This window comes from Leucoraja erinacea, chromosome 5 (genome assembly GCF_028641065.1).
Source record: "Leucoraja erinacea ecotype New England chromosome 5, Leri_hhj_1, whole genome shotgun sequence".
Lineage (NCBI taxonomy): Eukaryota > Metazoa > Chordata > Chondrichthyes > Rajiformes > Rajidae > Leucoraja > Leucoraja erinaceus.
This window is the reverse complement of record NC_073381.1, coordinates 47,725,521-47,752,340: the sequence shown is the minus strand read 5'-3', so window position 1 is coordinate 47,752,340 and position 26,820 is coordinate 47,725,521. Positions and strand designations below refer to the sequence as shown.

Here is a 26,820-nt window from a genome sequence, read left to right as displayed (position 1 = left end):
CAGAGCAGCAAAGATCATGCCGTCTGCACTGAATGCAGTACACTAGACTGGAAGTATATGTGAAAGATTGCACTTCCTGGTCAGATCAGAAGTGCACTGGAACTTCTGGTCCAACTGGAACAGTGGTTCCAGGAACCTAGAAAAAAAATTGGTACTTTCCTGGAAAGCTCATCAGGAAAGTTGTTGAACTTGGAAAGACTCTGTGTTCTTGGCTAGTGGGAAGAAAAGAAGTGAAAGGACATGTGCTGCATCTCAAACAAATGCAAGGGCCACAAACAGAGTAGCTCAGGGGCATGTTAGCGGCTCATAAAGAAAGCAATCCCTTCAAAATTCTGCGGGGGGAGGGATTGAAACATAGGTTACATAGAAACATAGAAAATAAGTGCAGGAATCAGCCTTTCAGCTGATTATCCAAAATCAGTGCCCCGTTCCTGCTTTCTCCCCATATCCCTTGATTCCGTTAGTCCGAAGAGCTATATGTAACTCTCTTGAAAACATCCAGTGAATTGCCCTCCACTGCCTTCAGTGGCTGAGAATTCCACAGATTCACAACTCTGGGTGAAAAGGTTTTTCCTCATTTCAGTCCTAAATGGCCCAACCCTTATTCTTAAACTGTGACCCCTGGTTCTGGACTCCCCCAACATCGGGAACAATTTTCTTGCATCTAGCCTGTCCAATCCCTTAAGAATCTTATATGTTTCTATAAGATCCCCTCTCATCCTTCTAAATTACAGTGAATATAAGTTCAGTCGATCCATTCTTTCATCATACGTCAGTCCCGCCATCCCGGGAATTAATCTGGTGAACCTATGCTGCACTCCCTCAATAGCAAGAATGTCCTTCCAAAACTGCACACAATACTCCAGGTGTGGTCTCACCAGGGCCCTGTACAACTGCAGTCAGACCTCCTTGCTCCTATAATGGAATCCTCTTGCTATAAAGGCCAACATGCCATTTGCTTTCTTCACTGCCTGCTGTACCTGCATGCTTACTTTCATTGACTGATGTACAAGGACACCAGCTCTCGTTGCACCTCCCCTTTTCCTAACCTGACACCATTCTGACAATAATCTGCCTTCTTGTTCTTGCCACCAAAGTGGATCACCTCACATTTATCCACATTATTCTGCATCTGCCATGCATCTGCCCACTCACCTAACCTATCTAAGTCACCCTGCAGTCTCATAGCATCCTCCTTGCAACTCACATTGCCGCCCTGCTTTGTCTCATCCATAAACTTGGAGATGTTACATTTAATTTGGTGGTGGATTATTTTGGAGCTGGTATGTGTTGTGAAGCATGATGTTTGGACTTGGAACATTGTTGGCTCTATGGATGCTGAGAGGATAGTTTTGACAACAGAATGATATTGATGTTGGTAAGGAGGCCAGTGCAATGGCAGTTGGAATGTAATTCTGATAAGAGCAAGGTGATGCACTTTACAAGGATGGTAAGGACTTACAGAATGAATGGCACATCTCTAAATTGTGGTGATGAACAGAGGGACCTAGGTGTAACGATCTCTCGTTAGCTAAGCCACTTAGCATTCAGGTTATGGTACAACTGCATTGTACCATATGGTACAAAAAAGCATTCAGGTTATGGTACAACTGCAAAAAAGCATGAATCCACATTGAGCAGTTCTATAGCAACCAGGCTACCAGAATAATGCGAGTACGCTGGAGAAGGCGTATGAGGGGGTAGAATATTTGTTTCATCCAAAGAGCGGTTGTAATCTGGATCACACTGGATGGGGTGGTGGAGGCAGGTACTCCCACAATGGGTGGCACAGTGGCACAACGATAAAAGCTCTGCCTTACTGTGCCAGGGACCCGGGTTCGATCCTGACTACAGGTACTGTCTGGACAGAGTTTGTACGTTCCCCTGTGACTGCGTCTGTTTCTTTTGTACAGGTTTGTAGGTAAATTGGCTTTGGAAGTTGTAAAATTGTCCTCAGTGTGTGTAGGATAGTGTATGGGGTAATCGCTGGTCAGTGCGGACTCAGTGGGCTGAAAAGGCCTATTTCCGCACTGTATCTCTTAAAAAAGGCCAAAGTGCCAAAAGCCTTTTTGACCACCTTATCTACCTGCGACTCGACCTTCAAGGAACCATGCACCTGTACTCCTAGATACCTCTGCTCTACACTACCCAGAGGCCTACCATTTACTGTGTAGGTCCAGCCCTTGTTCAACGTCCCAAAATGCAACACCTCACACTTCTGTGTTAATTTCCATCAACCATTCCTCCGCCCACCTGGCCAATCAATCCAGGTCCTGCTACAATCTTTCACAACCATCTTCACTATCTGCAAAACCACTCACTTTTGTCTCAGCAAACTTGCTAATCTTGCCCTGTACGTTCTCATCCAAATCATTGATGTAGATGACAAACAGTAACGGGCCCAGTACCGAACCCTGAGGCACGCCACTTGTTACAGGCCTCCAGTCCGAGAAGCAACCTTCCACCATCACCCTCTGCTTCCTTCCATGGACCCAATTTGCTATCCATTCAGCTATCTCTCCTTGGAGCCCATGTAATCTAACCTTCCAGAGCAGCCAACTATGCGAAATCTTGTTGAACGCCTTACTGAAATCCATGTACACAACATCTACAGCTCTGCCGTCATCGACCTTTTTGGTCACATCTTCAAAAAAATAAATCAGATTTGTCCTTCCACATACAAAACCATGCTGACTATCGCTAATCAGCCCTTGCCCATCCAAATGCCTGTTTAACCTATCCCCCAGAATACACTCTAGTAGGGCCATTCTTTGGAAAGTGAACCAAAATGTGACACGTGACCAGATGGCATCACATAAAGTAATACATTAAAAAATTCTTGTAATAGATCAATCTTATTCATTGCTATTTTCCTACCAACAGAACTCTAATGCACACCATGCTTTGGTCACACACGTGACTAAGAATGGGCCAGTAACTTTCACACTACAGCATGTTTTTAACATCCAAAAAATAGAGTAAAGCTGCACCTTAAACACACAGGACTTTTGCAGGGTACAATTGAGATTTAAATAACCAATTCTATCTACAGCTCAGAATTGTAGAACTGTATTAAACTTCATATTTATAAAATAATCACAAATGTAGTGAATCGGTACAAGACTTCAGACAACTGGTCCGATAGTCATACGACACGGAAACAGGCCTTTGGGGCCCCAACTTGTCAATGCCAACCGAGACAGTAAACTTCTTAATTTACACTAGTCCCACCTGCCTGCATTTGGCCCATATCGCTCTTAATCGTTGAACGTTAATGCCTTCCATCACAGAGAATATGTTAATTCCACTGTGGTTGATGTTTACGTTAAATTCTATTGCGTATTGTGCTCTTTTCGATTGTATGGCTGCTTGGTAACTAATTTCACTGTATCCTAATTGGTGCATGTGACAAATAAATATGAACTTGAACTTGGAAACATAGAAAATAGGTGCAGGAGTAGGCCATTCGGCCCTTCGAGTTGCCACGCCATTCAATAGGATCATGGCTGATCATCCAACTCAGTATCCTGTTCCTGCCTTCTCTCCATACCCCCTGATCCCTTTAGCCACAAGGGCCACATCTAACTCCCTCTTAAATATAACTTGACTTATCAATTGCTGCCGTTTTAGGTATACAACTCTGTGGAGGAAGGGTAAAAAGCCTGGTGCAGAATGATCAAATGAGTATATTAAGAATTAAGTGGCATTGGGATTATTAGAACATGATTTTATTATTCACCTGACGAGTTAAAGATTAGTTGAAAGGTTATGAGAAGTGACATTATTAGCATTGGCTAGCAACACCATAACAATTGAAAAGGGAAGGCAAACAAATAAAAGTTCAAAATGGGTGTGGTTAGAATGAGTTTCTTTGTCAAAGCCCACCTAGCTCAGAAATCGTACCATTCAAAAGGGGAATTTAACAACGGGTCAAAAAAAACAGGCCTTACAAAACGGTTGTGAAAAGCATATTATGGATGAGCCAGGCAACAGATTTGTTGGAGCAAAGCCCATTTATGTATTATTAAATATTATATATATTGAAACTGAAACCCCATTTATTGTCCGGACACCTTATGCCGCTCTCCCTAAAATAGCAGTTCGTCAAAGTGTGTAAATTGGAAGTTACTGAATATCAGGCTTGTGCCATATCAATCTGCCTGCAAAAGAAAATAAGTTATATGTTTGAAGCTATAGAGGTAAAGCCCATTAAGAAACCATATCGTTAAATGAAACAAGGAAAACAAAATAAAAAGTACAAGCCATTTTCAGCGTAAAATTCAGTTTTATATGTGTGCGTTATATCAGTGACACGGTGCCAAATGAAGTGAAATACTGCAGCCGCTGGAAATCATGTGGAATGTACTGGAAAACTACCAGTTTACATTTAGAGTAGGGACCGTTCTTTCAGTAGGATGGCAGCATAAACGTCAGTAAACCTCAAGTGAATTATCACCCACTGAAGTACCCACGCCTAAAAAGCTCCCCAGCGGACGTTAAAAAAGTCTCAATCGAAAGAAAACAACCCAACCCAAAACAAGCGACAGGAACGCCCTTCACTGGGCAGCAAGTTTTAAGGTTACCCGACTATAACTAGTACTTCAAAAGTGCCTCGACTTTCTATTTTAAGGATATCCTTTGAGCTTCAAACACTGCAACCACACATCCCCTCTCCTCCAAAAGAGTAAACATGTTTTTTGGTCCAACGACATTGTGGGTGGGGGACTCTTTAATAATCTTCTCGTCTTGGGGAAAAAAGACCAGAACGCTTCCCCCGCCCCCACCCTCATCAGAACAGTATAACCTCCTGCCACCCCTGGGTACCCCGTCCCACCCCACCCCTGGGTACCCCATCCCCATCCCTGGGTACCCCCCCCACCCCACCCCCTGGGTACCCCATCCCATCCCACCCCACCCTCACCCCCACCCCTGGTACCCCCTCTCCACCCTCACCCCTGGGTACCCCATCCCCACCCCCCTTGGGTACCCCCTCACCCCCCTCACCCCTGGGTACCCCCCCACCTACCCACCCCTCCCCCCTACCCACCCCACCCTCACCCGGCCCGGCTCCCCCGGTCAGAGCCAGAGGGAGGGTCCAAGTCACCCATGGGAAGCGCTGGGCACCAGGGACCGAAGAGAGAAGTGGGTGGAGTAGTTACTTAACGGCCACCGTCACTTGTTTACACCAGTTTAGGCCGGACTCGGACCTCACCTTTTTACCTTTCTTCGCATCATCCTCCATCTCTAGCTGAACAACCGGCGACAACTCCTTGCAATCAGGGCGACGGCGGCGACAAATCCCCCCGTTCCCGCCCACAATGACATTACTGCAACCGCATCTGACGGATGCCTCAACGCACGGCTACCGCGGCCACACCGACACGGCTGTAGCTGCTGCTGACCGCCGCCCGCCGCCCACCGCCCGGTTACAGCACAACCCGCCGGGCGAAACTTTTCAATCCTGCCGCCATCTTGGGCGTGTCTTCCCAACTCGCACCGGGTCGGCGCCGGAGGACTCCTCCCGCCGGCAGGGGGCAGAAGCGCACCCACTCCACTCCCATCCTCCCGCCGGCAGGGGGCAGAAGCGCACCCACTCCACTCCCATCCTCCCGCCGGCAGGGGGCAGAAGCGCACCCACTCCACTCCCATCCTCCCGCCGGCCGGAGGGCGTTCAAGTTTTTACATCGGCCGCCCGACCAGCAGGGGTCAGTGGCGGCAGGAAGTGGGAGGACCTCCCGACCAGCAGGGGTCAGTGGTGGCAGGAGGTGGGAGGACCTCCCGACCAGCAGGGGTCAGTGGTGGCGACCAGCAGGGGTCAGTGGTGGCAGGACCTCCTGTCTGCTTACTGCTTGTGAGCGCCATCTGGAGGAAGGCATCAGTTTTTATCCAGTTCCCAAGACCAAACATACTCAATAGGCTGTGGGCCGAGGAGCTTTTCTTGTGCAGTTTCGTGACCCAACTCACGGAATTACATGAAATGTTCACATATTGTGTAAGAATATTATATGTCATCCCTGAAACTCGTCACGAACAAAACTTGCAGATTTTTATGAAATTAGAGAAAATACGGAAAATTTTCAGGTAATTTTAGTCCAATCAAAGCATGTTTGACATTGAGTCGGACGCCAGTCACACGCTTTGTTTCAGGCTAGTTAGGCAGGGAGCACACAACATGGCTTTGATACAAATACATCGATAGATGCTCCTGAACACATCATCAGTGATGTAACCTGGGGTCATTGGGTGTTTCGGGTCTTTCAACATCAGACATCCTCACCCAGGCGACCCAGCTGCGGTTGATCAGACCACGACTTGTGTTCAGGTGGCATTCGCTCCTCCCCATGGACCTCCTCTCCTGATCCAGAGCCATCTTGAGGCCTTCTCCGCTGCCTCTGTGGTGTTCTTGATGGCCCTTCTCCTTGCCACTCTGTTGATGCCCACTGCACTCAAGGCTTTGTAGAACGATTGCCCTGCAAAACCTCTGCAGCCAACCTCGATGGGCATACACCTTGCTTTCCAGCCCTGCTTGCGGCAGTCTATGACCAGTTCTTCATATTTGACCATCTTTCTCTCGTGGGCCTCCTCCAGACGGTCCTCCCACGGCACTGTCAGTTCCAACAAGACGATGTTTTTGGTCCCCTCTGAGACCAGGAGGATATCTGGCCTCCGGGTGGTCGTGGCAATGTGCTGTGGGAACTTCAGCTGTTTCACCAGGTCTATGGAAAGCTGCCAGTCCTGCGCAGTCGCCTGGATTCCTGATGGATTCCTGGCTGCTGTGGTTCTTGGCAGCTGCACTCCGGCCTTCACGAATGTGATCATCTGGGTGGTGGGGCGTTCTCATCTGCAGCTGCTGATTCCCATGGTGATGGCTTCTGCAATGGGTTTCAGAACCTGGTCGTGATGCCATGTGTACCGGCCCTGCCCAAGAGCCTTTGGGCAACAGCTCAGGATGTGTTCCAACGTCCCCTTGCCTGAGCATTGCGGGCAATCTGGAGATTCCGCTTTGCCCCAGATGAAGAGGTTCGATGGGCTGGGCAGGACATCATACACTGCCTGGACCAGGAACTTGATGCGCTGTGGTTCAGCCTGCCAGAGCTCAGTCCATGTGACTTTTCGGTCCATGGCCTGCTCCCACCTTGTCCAGGCTCCCTGCTGCCTCAATCCAACTGCTCTGGTAGACCTCTCCTCCTCCACCACTGCCCTCACTCATTTCCTTCTGGACCAGCCTGCGCCTCTCCTTTTTCTTGGACTTGTCAAACTGGGGAGATGGGAAGATTCCCAGGCCTGCTCTTCCCGAGTCACTGCTCCCACCAGGACTCTGTGGCGTATCCGGGACTCTGCTTGCAGCACGGCTTTGCCGGCTCTCCACTTCCTCCCAGTTTTCACCTCAACCCCTGCTTGAGCCACCTTGGGGTCGCTGGAGTCCCTGTACAGCATCACCTCTCTGGCCCGAGTCACCTTAAACTCCTCCTCCAGGGACTTCAGGGGCAGCTGGAGCTTGGTGTTATTTCTGTAAAGGGCGATGCTGCTAAGGCTCCTGGGCAGTCCCAGCCACCTGCTGACTTTTCTCTCCAGTCTCTCTCCGATGTATATTGGGACCGTAGACAAGCAGTGGCCAGAGTATCCTTGGCAGGATACCATGCTGGTAAATCCATGCCTTGAACTTGCCGGGAAGCCCCGACTGGTCCACTGCTCTCAACCAGCTCTCCAGCTCCTGACAGGTTGCCTGGACAGATGCTGTATCCTTCAGGCTGCTGTTAAACACCTTGCCAAGACTCTTCACTGGCCTTTCGGAGACAGTTGGGATTGGTGTCCCTTCGATGCTGAAGCGGAACCTGTCCATGACTTTGCCCTTCTTCAGCACCAGTGACCTTGATTTTCCTGGCTTAAACCTCATCCTTGCCCATCCAATCAGTTTCTCCAACCCCTGCAGGATCCACCTGCCTCCTGGCACTGACTCAGTGGTGACAGTCAGGTCGTCCATGAAGGCTCTGATTGGTGGTTGGCGCATTCCTGACTTGGTCCGAGGGCCCCGGCACTCTGGCTCAGCAGACTTGACGATCATGTTCATCGCCAAGGCAAAAAGGATCACAGAGATGGTACAGCCTGTGATGATCCCAACCTCCAGTCTGTGCCACTCTGATGTTACTGACCCTGATGAGACTCTCATGCTGAACTGGTTATAATAGTCCAGGATGAGATAGAAACATAGAAACATAGAAATTAGGTGCAGGAGTAGGCCATTCGGCCCTTCGAGCCTGCACCGCCATTCAATATGATCATGGCTGATCATCCAACTCAGATCCCACTGAGATCTGCCACTTGGCCCGGCACATGATGCTTGGCCATGACTGTCTGGATCAGCTTGTGAGGGATGGAGCCGTAGGCGTTGGCCAGGTCAAGCGAGAGCACTATCAGGTCACCCTTGTTCTCCCTGGCTTCTCTGATGAGCTGAGTCACCACTCCCATGTGCTCTAGACACCCCGGCACTCCAGATAAGCCTCCCTTTTGCACGGAGCTGTCGATGTAACAATTGCTGGAGAGGAAGTTGGTCAGCCGCCTCGCCACTATGCTGAAGAAAATCTTGCCTTCAACGCTTAGCAAGGAGATGATTCTGAACTGATCGATCTTCTTGGAATCTTCCTCCTTTGGGATCCAGACTCCTTCAGCGAATCGCCACTGCTGCGCCACTTTTCCTGTCCTCCAGATGACTTTCAGGATCTTCCACAGCCGTTTCAGTAACAAGGGGCAGTTCTTGTAGGGGACTTTGCTCGGGCCAGGGGCTGAGCCAGATCTTGCTCTCTTCACAACGTCCTGGACCTCTTTCAGGAGTGGCTCTCTACTATCAACCTCCTTGATGGGTGGAGGTGGTTTTACCAGGATGTTGCACTGGCCTAGCTCCTGCTGCCTGACGGGGTCACTGTAGGTCGTCTGGATGTGCCGGTCGATCTCCTCCTTAGAGCAAGCCAAACTCCCACTGCGCTTCTGCCAGAGCAGTTGTTTGGTGAAGCCGAAGGGGTTGGCTATGAAGGATGCTCGCTTCCTGGCTCTTTCCTTCCGTCATCTTCGGTGCCACTCAGCTCTATGGAGGGTCATCAGCTTCTTCCTCAGGATGGTTCGGAGCACAGCCAAGGGGGGGATGTTGCTCTTCCCTGGCCTCTTTATACTGCTTCTTGAGGGACTTCAGCACCTGCCGGATCTTGTGGATCTTTGGTGCTCGTTGGTTCATGGTGAAAGGTGTTCTGGCCGGCTTCTTCTCCACTGCTCCAAACCTTTCCACTGCTAGGCTGATGATGATTGTCGTCATCGACCACAGCCTTCGGTCCAAGTCTCCCTTCGCAGTTGCTTCTAGCACCTTATCGACGTCCTCGTCGAACTTATGCCAGACTGCCATCTTGCAGGCCTGAGGCCATTTGACTCGTACCTTCTCCGGAGAACTGTTCCGAGGGACTAGTTGCACCACTTGGAGGCTTCGGGCTCTATGGGGTGATTCCGGGCCCAGCTCCTCCTGCATCTCACCAGGTATTGTGTAAAAATATTATATAAGTCATCCCTGAAACTCGTCACAAACAAAACTTGCACATTTTTATGAAATTAGAGAAAATACGGAAAATCTTCAGGTAATTTTAGTCCAATCAAAGCATGTTTGACATTGAGTCGGACGCCAGTCACGCGCTTTGTTTCAGGCTAGTTAGGCAGGGAGCACACAACATGGCTGAGAGTACTTCCACTGATGCCTGTTTTACTGGAGATTCCGATGAAGGCTCTTTGTAGTTTTGTGGAATACGTAGTGGAAACTTGCAGCAGGGTAATTGAATTTAGTGAGAAAAGCATTAAGAAGTCTGAAGAATGTGCAGCTAAGTGGATAGAAGTGGAACAAAGCCTTGAAAGCAAAGTCCCTGCTGAAGTGCTGCAGTCAAACTTTGTGAATCAACTGGCTTAAAGGTAAGATCTAAAGTCTGAATTTATGAAAATTAATCTGTATGGACTTTAATTAACCATATAACCATATAACAATTACAGCACGGAAACAGGCCATCTCGGCCCTACAAGTCCGTGCCGAACAACTTTTTTCCCTTAGTCCCACCTGCCTGCACTCATACCATAACCCCTCCATTCCCTCCTCATCCATATGCCTATCCAATTTATTTTTAAATGATACCAAAGAACCTGCCTCCACCACTTCTACTGGAAGCTCATTCCACACCGCTACCACTCTCTGAGTAAAGAAATTCCCCCTCATGTTACCCCTAAACTTCTGTTCCTTAATTCTGAAGTCATGTCCTCTTGTTTGAATCTTCCCTATTCTCAAAGGGAAAAGCTGATCCACATCAACTCTGTCTATCCCTCTCATCATTTTAAAGACCTCTATCAAGTCCCCCCTTAACCTTCTGCGCTCCAAAGAATAAAGACCTAACTTATTCAACCTTTCTCTGTAACTTAGTTGTTGAAACCCAGGCAACATTCTAGTAAATCTCCTCTGTACTCTCTCTATTTTGTTGACATCCTTCCTATAATTGGGCGACCAAAATTGTATACCATACTCCAGATTTGGTCTCACCAATGCCTTGTACAATTTTAACATTACATCCCAGCTTCTATACTCAATTTAAGCTTCTATAATTAATTTAATTGCACCCTTTTATAATGTGAAAAAATTAGATTTGGAGGCTGTTTATATTCACTCATTCACTCAATCATGCACTCATTCACTCACTCATTCACTCATCATTCATCCATGCATGCACTTATTCACTCATTCATTCATGAAGTTGAGGGCCTAAACTATGTGTTTCCATAACAAAGTAAATTAAACATTTTCACTAATGCCACCTTGTTGAAGTATAATAAGTTTTCTTTAACATCTATTCTCGGAGCTGCCTGCGATAACTTACTGGGAAAAAGTGTTCCAATCGCGGGGACTAGTGAAGTGAACATAGCGAAGCCACGGTCTCAATTAAAAAGCGGCCGATTCGCGAACGCGCAGCCGCGGAGTGTGTTTGTATCATCTCTGCGTGGGGGGGGAGAGCTCTGTGCAGCCAATGTGAAGGTTCTGTGAGGGAGGACCATGCTTTAGTAACCATCCACTGATAATAGACAATAGACAATAGGTGCAGGAGTAGGCCATTCGGCCCTTTGAGCCAATGTGATCATGGCTGATTATCCCCAATCAGTACCCCGTTCCTGCCTTCTCCCCATATCGCCTGACTCCGCTATTTTTAAGAGCCCTATCTAGCTCTCTCTTGAAAGCATCCAGAGAACCTGCCTCCACCACCCTCTGAGGCAGAGAATTCCACACTTACCACTCTCTGTGAGAAAAAGTGTTTCCTCGTCTCCGTTCTAAATGACTTACTCCTTGTTCGTAAACTGAGGCCCCTGTTTCTGGACTCCCCCAACATCGGGAACATGTTTCCTGTCTCTAGCGTGTCCAAGCCCTTAACAATCTTATATGTTTCAATGAGATCTCCTCTCATCCTTCTAAACTCCAGAGTGTACAAGCCCAGCTGCTCCATTTGCTCAGCATATGACAGTCCCGCCATCACGGGAATTAACCTTGTAAACCTACGCTGCACTCCCTCAATAGCAAGAATGTCCCTCCTCAAATTAGGGGACCAAAACTGTACACAATACTCCAGGTGTGGTCTCACTATGGCTCTGTACAACTGCAGAAGGATGCAAAATTGGATAGTTATATGGATGGGAAGGGTATGGAGGGTTATGGTCTGAGCGCAGGTATATGGGACTAGGGGAGATTATGTGTTCGGCACGGACTAGAAGGGTCGAGATGGCCTGTTTCCGTACTGTAATTGTTATATGGACCTCTTTGCTCCTATATTCGATTCCTCTTGTTATAAAGGCCAACATGCCATTCGCTTTGTTCACTGCCTGCTGTACCTGCATGCTTGGGCTGAGTCTGGTGGGGACATCCCTCAAACAATGGAAGGGACATGCCCCCAGGAGGGCACTTACATGGCAATGGTGTGATATGCAAAGAAATGGGAAGGTGCTAATGCTAGTGAGCAATACACTAGAAAAAATTAATGTTTAAACGCACAATTAATGTATTAAGAGTTTGAAGAGTTTTTATTTTGTCTACATGTTTTATTACTAATAAAGTTTATTTTTGAAATTAAAAAAATTGAACTGAACGTTTGACAGCACTGGGCCCCTACTCGCTGGAGTTTAGAAAGTTGAGGGGGACCTCATTGAAACTTACAGAATAATGTAAGGCATAGAGAGAATGAATGTGGAAAGGATGTTTCCACTAGTGGGAGGGTCTAGGACCGGAGGTCATAGCCTCAGAATTAAAGGGCGCTCTTTTAGAAAGGAGGTGAGGAGGAATTTCTTTAGTCAGAGGGTAGTTAGTCTGTGGAACATTGCCACAGAGAGCTGTTGAGGCAAGTCAGTGGATATTTTTAAGGCAGACATAGACACATTCTTGATTAGAACAGTTGTCATGGGTTATGGGGAGAAGGCAGGGTAATGGGATTAGGAGGCAGAGATCAGCATGATTGAATGGCAGAGTAGACTCGATGGGCCAAATGACCTAATTCTACTCCTATAACTTGTGAAATTGTGAAAAGTATTGGAACAAAATATACGGACGAAAAGATTGCTGAAACAAAGATGACCAATTGGTTGGATCAAGATGGGTGAACAACCTGCAGATGCTGATTTGGTTGGTGATCAAGTCAAGTTTGGTGGGTGGTCAAATTGTGAACTTTCTAAGCTGCCTTGACATTTAAAAAATAAACATTAGAATATTCAACAAACCTTCATTTCCCCCAAATCTTAATAGGTAAATTCCATTAAATATTATTAACATCAGGACCCCTGCCCTTCTGTTCTCAATCCTGATCCCCTGGTGCTCTGAAACTCAGAATATACCACATCCCCTCATTAACTCAAAACCCCTTAATGTAGCAGTAACCCTGCCACCCTTTGCAATGTGTAGAAGCCATTTATGTTTAGGCTAGTTACTGTTGGCATATTATATGTTTTTTTTAGTGATCTGTTGCTTTTAATTGTATGACTGACCTGGCCAATGAAATTCCTCGTATGTTGCAAAACATACTTGGCGAATAAAGTGTGATTCTGATTTTGATTCTTATATTATTTTGTCTAGATATTTCTTGCAGTATTATTTTGGACACTAGGGGGTGGTCATTTGATGATAGAGGGGCGTTGTAGTGACAGATTATTATATCGTTCAAGGAATCTTTAGCCACTATGATTGAAGACGGGTTAGGAGATTATCATCGATACGCATTCACGAGCTCTCCACGAGTCATTCAATGCCGTCGAAAGATCTTCAAAATAGTATCTTGCTTAATAATTTCTTTATTGCATTAGTAAAAACAGTAAGATATTCATCCAAACTTTTTCTTGTTTAAGTTCATTTGATCTTACTCATAGTCAAACTCGTGCATGGTGGAACTCGTGCATGGTCGAAAACTGTGACCTCTCCCCCATGCATCTTCAAACTAAACTAATTACTAGGGCGGAGGTACACAAAAATGCTGTAGAAACTCAGCGGGTGCAGCAACATCTATGGAGCGAAGGAAATAGGTAACGTTTCGGGCCGAAACGTTACCTATTTCCTTCGCTCCATAGATGCTGCTGCACCCGCTGAGTTTCTCCAGCATTTTTGTGTATCTTCGATTTTCCAGCATCTGCAGTTCCTTCTTGAACACTAATTACTAATTACTGCAGTTCCTTCTTGAACACTAATTATGTCTGCGCGAGCATCCCAGCCACAAACACACCTCTGACTACGTGATAAATCCCACCTACATAATTACAGGCAGATAAAATTTAAAGGTAACTGGTTATAGTTATAACATACTGAGTTAAGCTAAATGGCTATTACATACTGACCCCTAATTGTTCTGAGTATATAACGAGGCAATTACTAATAGACATCAAAAAAGGAGCTGTAAAAGCTTAACATATATGAAAAACCAAAAAATAGCATGCATTATATATCAGCATTCAGACTTCTTTAACGATTCTTCCGTCTTCACCTTTGCCTTCTAGAAGCAAGCATAACTTGGTTATTGGTCTTATTAAAACATTGTTCTTAGTCTAAAGTCGTATTGGACGCACCAAACCCTTAACATCAGGCATGATACCCAGTATATAGTCCAAAACACAAAAGTCCAAAGTTTTGACAGCATGAAACTTCTTCCTCCATGTCCGATCAATTCATGGATATGTCGTAACAATAATGTTGATATGTGAAAGTCATTTGAGAGAATAACAGGATTTCTAGCAACAATGTTCATTGTGATGTTTTGTTTAATTTCCGGATCATTAGGAGAGATTTCAAATCCCAGCTCAAGTTTTGGCCATTCTCTGTCTGGCTTACAGAAAAACTCTGGTCCATTGATCCATCTCTTATTGCTTAAGAAGCGATCTGCTGTTAGTCCTCTAGAAGCTTCATCCGCAGGATTTTCCTTTGTGTTGACATATTTCCATTGTGAAACATTAGTAGCTCCCAATAGAAAAGAGATTATGTTTGCTACAAATGTCAAAAAACGTTTGTTCTCATTGTTGAAGTATTTACGCACCGTAGTACTATCAGCCCAGAAGATAGATTCTTCCAGTTGGAGCTGGAGTTCTTTTTGCAGCAATGCATCAACTTTAACAGCTAAGACTACGGCGGAAGGTTCTATTGTCATTTGCTTCAATGGTGCCACTCTGGCCTTTCCTATTAAGAATGCAACATGTACTTCTTTGTTATCATTTTCTAGTCTTAGATGGGAAACAGCACCATAGCCACTTTCACTGGCATCTGAGAAATTATGCAGCTGTGCACTTCTGATCTTACCAAAGCTTGTAGGCTTAATGCACCGGTCCACTTTGAATTCTGAGATCTTGTTGAGATCTGCTAACCATTCTGTCCATCGGTGAGAGGAAGTTTGCGTTATACTCTCATCCCATCCAACTTTTTCCTTACAAAGATCCTGCAAAATCAACTTGGCTGGTAGTGTAAATGGTGCAAGAAATCCCAAAGGGTCATAAACGGAACCAATCACGGATAGGATACCCCTTCTAGTACATGGTCGCTCTTGAATCGAGATTCTGAATTTGAACACATCTGTTTCAATGCACCAGTGCAGTCCCAATGCTCGTTCCATTGGCAAATTGTCTTTGTCCAAATCCAACTCTCTGGTCTCCTTGGCTCTATAATCTGATGGAATGCTTTCCAATACAACACGGCTGTTGCTGATCCACTTGGAAAGCGTGAACCCTCCCTTATTGCAGAGGGAAGTCATATGTTTTACCATTTGAACTGCTTCCTGCTCTGAAGACATGGATTTTAAGCAATCATCCACATAGAAATCATTCTTCACAGTGGTTATCACTTCTTCTGGAAAGTGAGCTTTATTATCCTCTGCGGTCTTCTTTAATGCAAAGTTCGCACAACTTGGTGATGACACTGCTCCAAAGAGATGTACCTTAATTCGGTATTCAACAAGATCTTGTTATGCATCCTCTTCAGGCCATCATAAGAATCGAAAGTAGTCAATATGTTTTTCTGATACTTTAACGATGAAACATCGCTTTAATATCAGTCATCAAAGCAATCGGTTTTTGTCTAATTTTAATGAGAACTTAAATGAGTGAGTTGGTAAGATCTGGACCTTGCAGTAGTTGACAGTTAAGTGATGTTCCTTTGAAGACTGCAGCACAGCCAAAGACCACCAAGAGAATGGTCAAGGTCCCTTTCTTTGAAGTGATGCGCCCCATGCTGCGGAATGTACCAAAGCTCTCCGTCACTTCGATTTAGTTGGTTTGTTGGTACCATTTTGGTATAATCATTGTCAATCATATCCTTTAGGAACAGTGTATATTCCTCATGAAATTTCGTATTCTTGCCAAACTTGCATTTCAGATTTTGGGTGTGTGTTGCTTTGCCATACGACGATTATTCAGCAGACTAACACTTTCTTGTTTGAAAGGTAAGTCCAGACAATATTGTCTGCCGATCATCTTTACTGAGTAGTTCATAATGTCCAAGAACTTTAACTCTTCCCTGGACATTTCTTCAGATTCCTTACTGGTACTTTCATTGAAGTCATGATTGTAATGCTTGATCAACAGCTTTTCTAATTTACCAGTAGGTATGTGATTAACAGCAGCGGTAGGGTGGTTCTTCTGGTTCCTGCTTTTGGAGTTCCTTCTCAATGAGCCACAGATAACCCATCCTAGTAGGGTTTTCACAGCAAACAGTCCATCCTCTTGGCTTCAAGAAATATAAGGAATATAAAGAAAAGATGGATTTCTTAAAGGAGAAGGGAATCTGTTCTGGATGTTTGAAAAAAGGACACATGGTTAAAGACTGTAAGAGTCCTATAACTTGTGATAAGCAAGCAAGATCATCCTGAAGCACTGTTCTATTTGCTCCGGCTTCTTCTGCTCAGTGTGAAGTGCTTCAGGATGATCTTGCTTGCACCTATCACAAGTTATAGGACTCTTCCAGTCTTTAACCATGTGTCCTTTTTTCAAACATCCAGAACAGATTCCCTTCTCCTTTAAGAAATCCATCTTTTCTTTATATTCCTTCTTCTTGAATCTTCGACACCACCTTATGGTGTGACCAACTTCATAACATAACAAACAAAATCCTTTGTGCTTGATAGCAGGTACATCTCCTTTCAATCCACCTGTCGTGTCCACAGGTATTATAGTGGTAGCAAAACTGCCTCCCTTAGGTCCTGACCTTCCTTTTGTTTTAGTAAAGGTAGAACCAGTTTGACAGTTGCAATTGGTTTAGGATCTTGAATATTCCTATGGCGTCGGTCTAACATGAACTGTGTTTCCCTTTCTAAGAAAGCCACCAGGTCAATCAACATGGCTTCTTGATTATCCTTTTCCATTATCCGGCCTGCCCTATCTCTCCACTTATCTCTAAGCCTATAGGGCAGTTTTAGAATGATGGCTCTAGTATTACTAACAACATTCATTTCCTCCATGTGGTCGAGATTTTTCATCGATCTACAACAACCTCTAAGAAATATCGCAAACTGACTTAATGCCTCCACATCTTCTGACTTGATATCTTTCCAAGCATAGGCCTTCTTCATATATGCGTTAGCAATCCTCTGTTTGTTACCATAACGTTCGTTAAGCAACCTTTTTGCTTCTCGATAGCCATGGCCTCCAGGCTTATTTAGACAACTTTCTACAAGCACCTTTGCATGTCTGCTTGTGTAATGCACCAGAAATCGTAAGCACTCTTTTTCATCAGTAGTTTTCATTTCTACTCCTTCATGAAACGCCATTATGAAAGCTTCATACCGCAAAGGATCACCATCATATCTAGGAATTTCTATGGGTTGTAGGGTGGAAGAGAGATTTTGTTGAGCTATGAGCTTACCGATTTCAGTTTGATTCCTCACTAATTCATAGAATTCACCTTGAGATCCTTGGCTTGGTGCAGACGTACGATAAACAGCCTCTGAAAAGAATACTGGTCTGAGTAAGTTTTGTCACGAGTCATATGACTAATTGTTTGTCCCTGACTAGGCCTCTTCGTATCATAAACAGGCAACATCCAATCTTGGCTTGCTCAAGCCTGTGTATTAAGCCTCTGAAAAGAGTACTGAGTTGCTGGTTTGTTACGAGCCTCATCAGGAGGCCCATAAATTTGTTGCTTCGGTCTAACATCCTGTTGTTGGGGTAAAGCTTTGTCAGCCCACCACTGTTCCAGCTGCAGTCTCCAGCTCAACATCTCTTTCTGGGACTGAAGAACTCTTCCTCGGAGATACTTTCGAACTCGTCTCGAGCCTTGATTTTCCAGTATCTCTGCTGTACTTTTGGCAATTACCAATTTAGTGGCTAGTTCTAGCTGTTCTTTTTGTCTACTCAACTGCCTTTTTTCTTCCTCAGCATCTCTCTTAAACCACATTTCTTGTTCTTCAGCCTCTCTTAAGCCACATTTCTTGTTCCTCAATCTCATGCATTTCCTCCATCTCTTTAACTTTAAATGAAAGCGAATCTATGTCAGCTTCAGCTTGCACTTGAACTGATACCCTTGTGGATAAACTGGCTACAGAACCAGATTTATGTCGATCTTTGTGTAGAGACATTTGAGATACTATCTAGTGGTGTTGCGTCTTGTTCGATTTCCACACCTTGTTGCGTAGCATCTCCTGCTATAGCACACGTCGTCCTTTGTTCAACTTCAGCTAACCATCTCTTCGCATCTTCCATAAAATCATCAGATAACTCCACCTTTTCTTTGAACCACTGGATGTGTTTTTTGAGTTCTTCCTGAGGCAGCTGTGAACTCATCAATGAGTTTTACTTATCTCCTATCTTGTGACCAATGCTGAATAATTGCTCCAGATTAGATTGCACTGTCTTCATGTTCTCATCTGATTCCATTAGTTCCTTCTGGAATTCAAATACCTGGACCATCTTCTTCCATAAATTGTCTCTATCCTTCTGGGTTTCTTTCAGGTAGGCTTCTTCTCCACCTGGCTTACTTGTTGAAGATTCCATGGCTCCCTCTGGTGGTGCTCTGCCTACCTTACCTGCTTCATCTGGCTCTAATGCATTAAAAGGTCTTGGCAAACTGCCAAATCTGTTAATTGGACAAACAGGACCTCTTCAGTTTGCTTCTGTCATTATTGATAAGCATTCTGATGAGTGTTCTATAAACACCCGATAAGAATCCAAAACAAAACTGGACTTTCAGAAAACATCCAATTATTTTCAAAGTATAGAAGTGACTTCAGTTCAGAAAGAATATATCTTATCTCAACTTCAAAACATACCAAGGTCCCATACCATATGGGACCAATCTTCTACCTCCTGACTGTAAGGTAGCTTTCGACTAGATGTAGTGACAGATTATTATATCGTTCAAGGAATCTTTCCTCTAGCCACTATGATTGAAGACAGAGGTTAGGAAATTATCATCGATACGCATTCACAAGCTCTCCACGAGACATTCAATGCCATCGAAAGATAAATCTTCAAAACACAATCTCTTGATTAATCAACTACAGAGGTTTCTAGTCCACTAATACACATGATCAATGGGCAGCAAGATAAGATAATTAGGCAGGTGTGCAAAGTGATCAAGGAAGCGGGACTAACACCTAATACCTAGATACCATGATGCTGTCGTCCTGTGCTAGGATGGTTGATAATACTAATAAATAACAAATGTAATGAGGTGCGGGAATGTTATAAAAAATTCCTGATAGACTAAAAGCGACAGATTCATGGAGGCACCATTGCTGAAAGATTCATCATCGGTTACCATCTTGTCATGAAAACATATTGCCAAATCTTCATTGTAATCGTCAAAATCTAGGATTTCTCTGCCTCACAACACTGGGAGATTGCCTTCAGTACAGGATCTGCAGTGGTTCTATAAGAATGCTCTTCACCACCTTTAAAAGGGCATTTGGGAATAGAAATGATGCGTTGGCGGCCATCATGGAAATTAATGAATAGAAAATATGGCGGATCTTCCATGGTGCTAAGATCACCAACTGCATCATAGACTATGCTATTTCTTCCAATTGGGTCTAGGGCATAATTTTATACTGAGAGGAACCTGAGCGAAGTGCAGCGTTTATTCCATTGGCAAGTGGGTGGCTGTGCCTACTGGAAGGTGTTAATTCTGGTGTGAGCATGTGGACTCTTCTTTTTGATGGGCTTGCTGTCTCTGCACTAGTTTAACCGACATCTGGGAGATCCATTGAAGTTCATGCTGTTCTGTTGGACGACATGAAGAGTCCACTGGCATTAATCATGTGCATCATTTCGATATCCACTGCATTTGGTTGGAAACCCTGAAAATATGATCTGAGACTTTCTGGGAGTGGTGAGCCACATGATACCCACTTCCTCAGATTTTAGGTTCACATTTACTTCACAGCAATGTCATATGGAAATTATTGAGTACATTGGCATATTCAACCACATCCCACATTTAAAGTTGTAAACATATTTCAAAAGCAAATCATAAAAAGTGGTTAAAAATTTTAAATAAATAAGTCAAAATCTAGATAACTGCTGGCATTTCTTTGGACAGTCTGGTCATTAAATTAATGCAATGGCGTGTTTAAAAGACGCCTGACTTGTATTTTGACATGCATTTCTAGATATCATCACTCCTACTGCTCTCAGTTTGTTGAAAACAACCCCACATCACCCTTCAGATATCTTCCCCTCTGCCCAGCATCAAAGTATTCATATCTGGGCACATAGATTTTGCTGGTCTTGAAGATATCTTATTTGGTGGAATTTGTGTTATTAACATCCAATCAATGATGAGGTTTTAATCTAATAATTGCTGTAAGGTGTCATCACTTAATCAAATTTCTAATTGGCATACCTAAGTCTGCGAGTGTTTAAGTGAATAGTTTTACCAGAACTTATGGAAAGGAAAATCATATTTAACATATCTGTGATTACTTTTTTTTTTAAACTCAGAGAGCAGTTAAGGAGGAATCTGTAGTTGGGGCATATTCACATCAAAGATCACAAGGATTTTGGAAAGCAAGTGAATTAATGGGATATGACATAAGTCCACTCCAATGATCTGGAACTGTGGTAAAAAACAGCTATAACATGATTGCATGATAGAGCAGGTGTGTGGGAATGAATGGTCTATTCCTGCTTCTGTTTCTTGTATTGTAATTGAAACAATTGTCTGTTGTGGCCTATAATGGAAAAGCACAAACTGAGAGGATATTGCATTTTTATCAGCTTGCAGCCTCCCCTAAAGGCCTCATGAATGCACCAAAGCAGCTATTAACATCTCTTAAAAGCAAATTAATTGCAAGCAAGGATAGGAAATTTGTCCATATGAGCAACATGCAACTACTGCAGGATTGGATGGCAGCAGATCTAGCACATATGCTGCCTTCCAGCTCCAGTATCTCCGATTTAATCCTGACCTGCGGCGCTGCCTTCATGGAATTTTTCCCATTCTTCCTACGACTACATGGGTTTCCTTTGGCTGCTCTGCTTTCCTCCCACATTCCAAAGACATGCAGATTGGTTGTGGTAAACCATCCTCAGTGGTAGTGAGTGAGTGGTGGAACATGCAGGGATTTAATGGAAGTGTGAAGGGATGGGATTAGTGTAGGGTGATTGATGGTCGGAGCAAAATCCGTAAACCAAGGAGCCGATCTCTGTGCTGTATGACTCTAAAGGAACAGATTATAATTTATTGATCCTTCACAGTGCCAGCGCTATTTTAGGGAATAGGCAAATTGCCTGCTGGTGGATCAGTCAAATCCATTGAAGGTTTGTCTATTACAGCTAGTAAGGGATCTCAAACAAATGACTGAAGGACGTGGACTTGGACTCAAACTTTAACCTAATCTTTGTGGCAACAGCCAATGTTCAGAATAAATCAGAGGTTTAACCTAAAGAGGATTGTGTAAAATATTGTGTCTGGGCAAAATCACACAATATGTAAAATAGGAAACTTCAGTACATTCATGTTAGCAACCCTTATATTTTCTCAGTGTATGGCACACACCAAATTACGTTTTTATTTACATAACATATTCCAATTGTGGGCATAGCTCGCAGAAACCTCCACACTTTGACCACAAGCGACAGAGTTAGCAGAATTCAACTGGATGGTTGTGAACAATAATGTGAAAATGATTTTACCCTAATTAAAGATCCACACTGCTGCCTCAGTGGTCAGATGGTGAGCAGACATCTATTACTGAAGGCATCGTTATGGCATAACTGGTCATACTGGCAATGGCATTCTTACCTGCAAAGAGCATACTGCCAGAGAATCTTTAGGGACACCACATCCGACCCAATGATCAATGTGTCCATAGGCTTAAGTTTTTGAAGGCTGTCATCACTGGATCTGTGACAGGACCTTTGGTCTCACTTCCATACAGGTCAGAGAATTGGGGTTGGTAATTTACTTGGCTATTGTCAATTGCCGCTAGTGTGTAGGTGAGTAATATAATCTGGAGAGAATTGATCTGAATTTAGAGAGAATAAAAAATAGGATTAATGTAGGATTAGTGCAAAGGGGTGATTGATGGTCAGAGCAGATTCAATGGGCCAAAGAACTAGCTTCCATGCTGTATGTCTCTATGACCATGAGTACCAGGCTCAGTTTGGTTGAAAACATATGTTGTAACATGTAGCTACTGTCAAATAAAATCTGTCTGGTCTACAGCAGAGACTGTTGCATGAACTGGTATCCCAGCTACACAGAGAGATTGGAGGAATTCTTCCCACGTATGATTGACATAACATCCTCTTCCTTCATGGAGTGATCAACTATATGTGCAAGCTTTCATGCCAAACTGAACATGATACCTGATGCACTAGCCTTGCTCCGCTAATCTGCAGCAAAATCTTCACCAGTTGATTACTAGCAAGGAATTGGATGTGACTATGATGGTGCAAGATGTTGCAGTGTGGTCCCATATTCAACCACCCTTGTCATCATCGTTTGCTGCCCTCCCACCTTTCTGTCAATACTCCACATGCTGTCTTGTGTTTCGCTGGTTTAATCTCCCCTGCAAGGGTGTAGATCAGGCAGCCCACTGGGATCATCTCGCAAGCCATAAACCCAGAGCATCTCAGTGGTCAAAGTGGAAACCTCAATAGGTCATCTCGATGACTCACAATTTGCGCCACAAACAAATTTTTGAAAGAAGAGGACTAAAGATTTATAGGTGTGTGAAGGTGTGGGTAAAGGTATAGTCTGATAAACATGTAAACAAACTATTGAAGGCACCCTGGCCACCAACATGCACCACTAATGCTGCAATGATCCATATACAGCACAGAGGAAGGCCATTCAACCCATTATGTCCATGATAGCTATCAGGTACTCATATTTTGTCATTTTCACCGTAGCATTCTTTGCCCTAGCCTTTCTGGTGCTTGTGTAAATACTGTACTTCCTCCATCACCCCCAGAATTACACTTTAGGTTTCAAGCACCCACTGGGTGAAAAATGTCTTCAATCCTCTCGATATCACTTCCCCCTTATGTTAGCAAAGTGCTCTCTAGTAATAAACATTTCTGCTAAGGGGAAATGTTTCCCCCTATCTCCACTATCCATGGCCCATTTTATTTTGTTTATCTCTATCAGGTTTCTGCTCAGGTTTCTCCACTCCCAAATAAACAAACCCAGCCACCCAGACTCTCTTCTTGGGTGAAACACTCAACCCAAGGCAACATCCAGGTGAATATCCACTGTATCCTCTTTGGATTCCATCATCTTCCATTGACTCCATGTGCTCTGTGGCTTGTCTCCCAAATTTAAGCTACACAGCTGCTCAATGTAATGGGGAGCACAGCACACTGTTGAATAATGCCTCTCGGTATGTAAAGGCTCCTAAAATGCTTCTTTATCATCCCATTGATATACTCAGAGACTTATAGCCTTGATTATACTGTTGATGAACCTTATTGGTAATTGCCCTTTTTCTGTGAGAGCATATTCTTTTTCTCCAACAGCCAGTTGACAAGTTAGCCAGTGTACAGGTAGATCGGTGAGGTTAAGCTTTCATATAAGAAAGGCATCATGCCAGGTGCTGGCATTCATGTGACCTTCTGCATGGAGGTTTTCAGTAATTGCACACTACAGGGAATGGACATACATGCAGCTATAAAATACTTCTGGATAAACTCATGATGTTTTGATCATCATAAGCACGGGTGATGACATCTTGCACATGTGGGAGGCTGGCGAGACCCGTAGATCAAATCTATTTTTGTCTAGCTTCATTGTTGGAAAAGTTGATACAGTTTCCAGTCTTGGCAAGGAATCCATCAGTCTTTTGCATTTGACTAATATGCTGCAAATGTCTTCAGCACAACATTGATATGCAGAGGGATATTGGAGTCCAAGTCCATAACTCCCTGCGTGGCAATACAAGTAGAGAGAATAGGAAAGAAGGTATGAGATGTGGATTATATGCAGGCAAATAAGAGTTGGTACTGGCATCACTTTTGGCAAAGACTTTGTGGCTGAAGGCCCTGTTCTTTTGAAAATGGAGGTAATATTGATAGCCATTGGACAAGCATAGCCATTGTTTGCTTATCAACCTTGCATACTTGGATGATTCCTGCTGTCATGCAGAATGAATATAATCCTCTCACAAACGCTTTCCCTTTTCTATTGTAGGTGAAACACGCAGATTGGCGTTTATTACTCTTAAAGGGAGGCAAGGGTGTAGCAGTGTTATATTTTTTGTGATTTTGGAGAAGGTTTCCTTTATATGCAACATAGTTAGCGTAAAAATTGCCTGGTCCAATTTCTCAATTATCTGTGGATAAAGATGCATCATTGAGAATGGCATAGTTCAACAAACTTCAATTCCACACAATTCCTGACTTTATATAATTATTTGTAACTCAATGAGGAACTTAATGAAGGGCAATTGTTTATGGAGATGTCTGCCCCACCTATATCAAGTGGTTAGAGGAGTAAACCAGGGAGTTACAGACAAGTTAACATTACACCTATTCAGAAATTGCAAGGATCTGCAACTTGAGGTCTAAATAAATACCTTAATTGTATTGTATTGTATTGTATTCAATTTATTGTCATTGTCTCAATTTGAGACAACGAAATGAATTTTCCTTACAGGCAGTATCATTAAAAAAAATCACAAAGAAATTATAAAAATAAATAATAAATAAATAATAAAACATATTAAAAATAAAATTGAAATTGAATTAAATTTTTTTTAAAAAGCACAAATACAGAAGTCCACGACACAACATAACATAAATGGCACCCAGGTGAGGACGGCACCATAGTCCAGCCAGCCTCCCCTCCGTGTTCATCCGTGGACGGGGCCTTCCAAGCACCCGCAGTCGCCGCCCCGGGTCGCTTAAACCTCATTTGATCTTACTGAGCCAATATGGATTTGTAAAGATTTGATTATTTGTTATTAATCTGTTTGAATATTTTGCAGATGTGACCGAAGTAATAGACAGAGGAATGTATGTGATTATTATTTATATAGATTTCCATGAGGCTTTTGATAAAGAGCCTCGTGTGTCTGTAAGCTAAAGTTGTGACTTAAGGCAAAGTTTCTGCTTGATTAAAAAATGGCTCGACTGCAGGAAACAGAGAGATAATGGACACATTGTGATAGGGGTATCGCACAAGGATTATACTTTGGATGACAACATCATGAAAATTGTTAATAAATTTGCACCAAAGTTGATGGTATAGTAGATAGTGAGGAAGGATATCCAAGGGGGCGCTGTTCTGGCGGCAGCCATGGCAGCAGCGCGTCAGCCTTTCAATTTTATTTTTTTATTTTTAGTATGTTTTAAAGTGTGTATTTAGTGGGTTTTTTTGTATTTTGTGTGGGGGGTGGTGTGGGTGGTGTAAGGGGGAAACCGCTTCGGTCGCCTCCTCCATGGAGAGGCGACTTTTTCCAGGTCGCCTCCCCCGCAGCCTACCATCAAGGATCGGCGAGGTCTTTCCCGGAGACGTGCCCGGGGCTTCAGCGGCAGGCGCAGCGTGGACTCGGTGTGGAGCGGGTGAGCCCTCGCTGGGACTCGCCGGAGGGGAGTGCTCCGTTTCCCTGGCCCGGGGCAGCCGGCAGCCTGAAGTCGCAGCCTGAAGCCGCGGTCTGCAGAGTTCCAGCTGCTGCGGCGTCTACAGCCCGGGATCCCTCGTGGGGGACCCGGGGGAAGAAGAAGCCACCATTGCCGGCCCGCGGATAACTTCTACCGCGGGCCCGGCAAGAAGCCGCCATTACCGGCCCGCGGATAACTTCTACCGCGGGCCCGGCATGGACTTAACATCACCCCTGGAGGGGAGCTTCGACCGCCGGCCCTGCAGTCTATGGTGCTTCTGGCTGTGGCGGGGACTTTAAATCTCAACCGCCGGCCTGCGGCCTACACAATCTTGAAGCCGCGGTCTCCGGTGAGGAAAGACCGATCCTGGACTGGACTCTGGACTCTGGTCTTGTCCACAAGGGGGGGGGGGGGGGGGGGGGGGGAGGAGGGACGGCCAACATTTTTTGTGCCTTCCACCACAGTGATGAATGCTGTGGTGGATGTTTATGTTACATGTTGTGTCCTGTTTATGCATTTTATTATTTTGTTAACCCATCTTTATGCTTTGTATGGAACTGATTTTTAAATTATGTAAAGCACTTTGGGGTCAATGAAAATTGACTATAAATGTGCTATATAAATAAACTTATTATTATTATTATTATTATTATTAAGTTTGCAACAGGACCTAGATCAGTTAGGAAGGTAGACCAAGGGATGGTAAATGGAATTTTACTCTGACAATTGTGAGGTGTGAAGAGATTCACCAGGACGTTACCTGGGCTTGTGGGCTTGATTTATACGAGGAGGTTGGATAGGCTGGGACTATTTTCTTTGGAGTAAAGGTGATTTTATTGAGGTGGACAATATCATGATGGGCATGGATAAAATGAACGCTCACAGTCTTCCCAGGGTAAATGATTCTAATGCTAGAGATGAGAGGGAGAGATTGAAGAGGGATCTCAGGGGCAACATTTTCACTCAGAGGATAGTCCATATCTGCAATGAACTGCCGGAGGAAGCTATAGAAGCAGATACAATTATGCCTTTTTAAAGGCATTTGGACAAGTATATGGAGAGGAAAGGTTCAGAGAGTTATGGGCCAAATGCAGGCAAATGGGACCAGCCCAGTCTACCACTTGGTTGGCATGGACAATCTGGGCCAAAAGGCCTGTTTAAGTGTGGTGTAGCTCTATGACCCTATGACTTAGATGATCCTGCATTTGGTGGTTCCTCTGCATAGAAATGTTGATAGTTCGATGCAGAACTGCTGACAAT

The 26,820-nt window shown here is 44.3% G+C and overlaps 1 protein-coding gene across 3 annotated transcripts in view; it reads right to left on the bottom strand.

The window, feature by feature from the left end:
* Positions 1–5,503, bottom strand: part of ccm2 (CCM2 scaffold protein) — a 52,766-nt gene extending 47,263 nt beyond the window's left edge. The window contains exon 1 of one of the 3 annotated variants that reach the window (XM_055635529.1): positions 5,213–5,503. In XM_055635529.1, the coding sequence (XP_055491504.1) occupies positions 5,213–5,235 (23 nt within the window). In that variant the 5' untranslated portion in view covers positions 5,236–5,503. The remainder of the gene's footprint in view (positions 1–5,212) is intronic. The other 2 variants (XM_055635531.1, XM_055635532.1) reach the window with 2 other exon arrangements.
* Between the last annotated feature and the right edge of the window lie 21,317 nt (positions 5,504–26,820).